The sequence below is a fragment of the Penaeus vannamei genome, chromosome 33 (assembly GCF_042767895.1).
Source record: "Penaeus vannamei isolate JL-2024 chromosome 33, ASM4276789v1, whole genome shotgun sequence".
In the NCBI taxonomy this organism is placed as follows: domain Eukaryota; kingdom Metazoa; phylum Arthropoda; class Malacostraca; order Decapoda; family Penaeidae; genus Penaeus; species Penaeus vannamei.
This window is the reverse complement of record NC_091581.1, coordinates 6,922,747-6,925,246: the sequence shown is the minus strand read 5'-3', so window position 1 is coordinate 6,925,246 and position 2,500 is coordinate 6,922,747. Positions and strand designations below refer to the sequence as shown.

The window sequence follows — 2,500 nt, the reverse complement described above, 5'->3', positions numbered from 1 at the left end:
CGTTCTTCCTACTCCTCTCCACTAAGGCCTTGCGTCCCTTTTCCCTTCCCAGCGCGGCGGAGTGTTCGTGGAGGCGGGCGCTTACGACGGGGAGCAGCTGAGCAACACACTCTACCTGGAGCGAAACCTCGGCTGGAAGGGCCTCCTGGTTGAGCCGGACCCGTGGAACTTCTGGTCGCTCAGGAAGAAGGGCAGGAAGGCCCACCTGGTGAACGCGTGTCTCTCCCCCAGCCCCTACCCCAGGGAGGTTACCTTCAAGTAGGTTAATTCGTCAGGGGTTCAGTGATTGTGCGTGTTGCAGTTATACCCCGAGGGCACTCTCTAGGGGCTCATATATTCTACTGATTGTAATTTTGCTTCAAAAGTAATCGCTGGGTACATCGGAAAGATTTGAGATTGCTGTAATAACTATTTCTTTCCAAACAATTATGAATTCAAATATAGTCTGTCTCTGTATTTCCTGCAGGCAAAGCGACACCATGGGCCACATAGCGAGCCAGGGCGAGGAGGCCAACCGGCGGGGGATCTTCACCAGGGTCAAGTGCTTCCCTCTGTATTCTCTCCTCCTCGCCATCAACACCACGAAGGTCGACCTCCTCTCCCTCGACGTAGAAGGAGCAGAGCTGCAGGTAGAGTATCAGCGGCAGTAGAAACTTTGGGTTGGGAACGGCTCGGGTGTGACAATAACGCGAAATCACAAATGATGAAATTATGTGTACAATCCAAGCCCGAGCTTTATGAAGTAATTAAATACATTCAGTTTCGATAGTTTCTAAATCTTTAAGCACTTCTGAGAAAAGTATAAATATGAATAAATCGAGTTATTGTCACTTTTGTCCGCAGGTACTGAAGACGCTTCCCTGGGAGAAGGTGAAGATTCAGGTGCTGTGCATCGAGCACCGCCACATCCCCGAGGGCAGTGAGGCCCTAAGAGCCTACCTGGAGGAACGAGGCTACGCCCTGCACACTTCCGTTGGCGATGATTACATCTTCGTCAGGAAAGACCTGGAGAAGATCCCACAAGAAGACCTGCTGTAGAGGGTCGCACATCGCGTGGGGTTACGTAGACCTCATGGACAGCAACTCTGTGTGATTGTGTTCACGGCCAGATAGTTTGTGTGATACTCGCGAAGAACTACTTAACTTACTATGCACATGCGTGTAAAGTATGGTGATTTGTGTCCGTATACGAGAAGCCGCATAATGTCTCCTCTTTACCGCTTTCACAGGCTGACTTTTTTGACTGTTAGAGCGGCATAAGGTTGTGAATACTCTGTGATAGTTCGCGACGATTTTCATAAATGTACACTTTTCATATCCATTTTTGTACGCATTTTCTTAATAAACAGACTTAATCCGATCTGAGTGAAATGCAACGACTGTGATCAAACAAAATCTCCAGATCCATAGCCTATACGAAGTTCATACTTACTATCTGTATCGTTTTTATCATGATATAGGTTTTAATTATATATTTATATGGACGGCGTGAACTGTGCCGAAATTAAATCAGATGTCTTCATTGATTGTTTCATGTAAATATATTTAAGGAATTTTTCAGGTACGTAAATTGTAGTCCATTATTTTTCCTTGTCGAATGATGATGATTCATTGCTTCAAAAATGCATTTCTATATTGTTTTTTTTCTTTATTTCTTATTGAGGCGAAGATGCACTTGAAAGGTTGAGGATCATTGGCCATATACAATATATCATGCCTATATATTTCAAATAATTAACACCACCAACCATTTGCAGATCAAATGATTATCATAACCAATCTATGTTGTCAGTTCCTTAGCATCAACATGAATATTGCCAAATGTGTCATCAATCTGACACCGTGTCATCAATTGTGACCAACCTGCCACAAGTACATCTTCGTCTTGATGCAAAAAAAAAAAAAAAAAAAAAAACGGAGCATAATAGGATTTCTCAAGCTGCTTGCGCCATTTTTCTGCGGAAGTGCCTTGTTCAACTTCATGGTCACAGCAATATAGAAGTGCCTTGACAGGACACGATGGATTGATGTCAATATTGTCAAGTAATAAGAATCGTAGGGGGTGGGGGATGTGTGGTAGAGAAATACCACAGGGGAAGTCAACACACTTGGCAGTGTCTGAGCTTCTTGTAGAAGAGGAAATGGAACTCGATAATTTTCATTACGTATTGATATCCGTATGGTGTCATTTTTTTTTTTACTAGTTTCGGTTTTGAATAAAAGTATATCAGATATAGAGATTCGTTTTACCAAATCTGCGACAGACGAAACCATTCTTTTTTATTTATCTGTATGTCTGTTCTATGTTTGTTTATCGGTCCTGTGTCTGTGTATCTGTTTTTCTGTCTGTCTGTCAGTTTCTCTCTCTCTCTCTGTGTTTTCTCTGCTTCTGTCTGTCTATTTGTCTTTTTCTCTCTCCCCATCTGACTATCTCTCTCATTTTGCCTCTCTCCCCCCTCTCCCACTTATCTCCTTCCTTTAGATATTTGTATTTGTATAT

At 43.0% G+C, this 2,500-nt stretch overlaps 1 protein-coding gene across 2 annotated transcripts in view; it reads left to right on the top strand.

The window, feature by feature from the left end:
- LOC113829379 (protein Star) overlaps positions 1-1,565 on the top strand; it is a 7,755-nt gene extending 6,190 nt beyond the window's left edge. For both annotated transcript variants that reach the window (XM_027382540.2, XM_070144919.1), the window contains exons 4-6: positions 53-258; positions 467-629; positions 844-1,565. In XM_027382540.2, coding sequence (XP_027238341.1) covers positions 53-258; positions 467-629; positions 844-1,038 — 564 coding nt within the window. In that variant the 3' untranslated portion in view covers positions 1,039-1,565. The remainder of the gene's footprint in view (positions 1-52; positions 259-466; positions 630-843) is intronic.
- Positions 1,566-2,500: the final 935 nt, after the last annotated feature.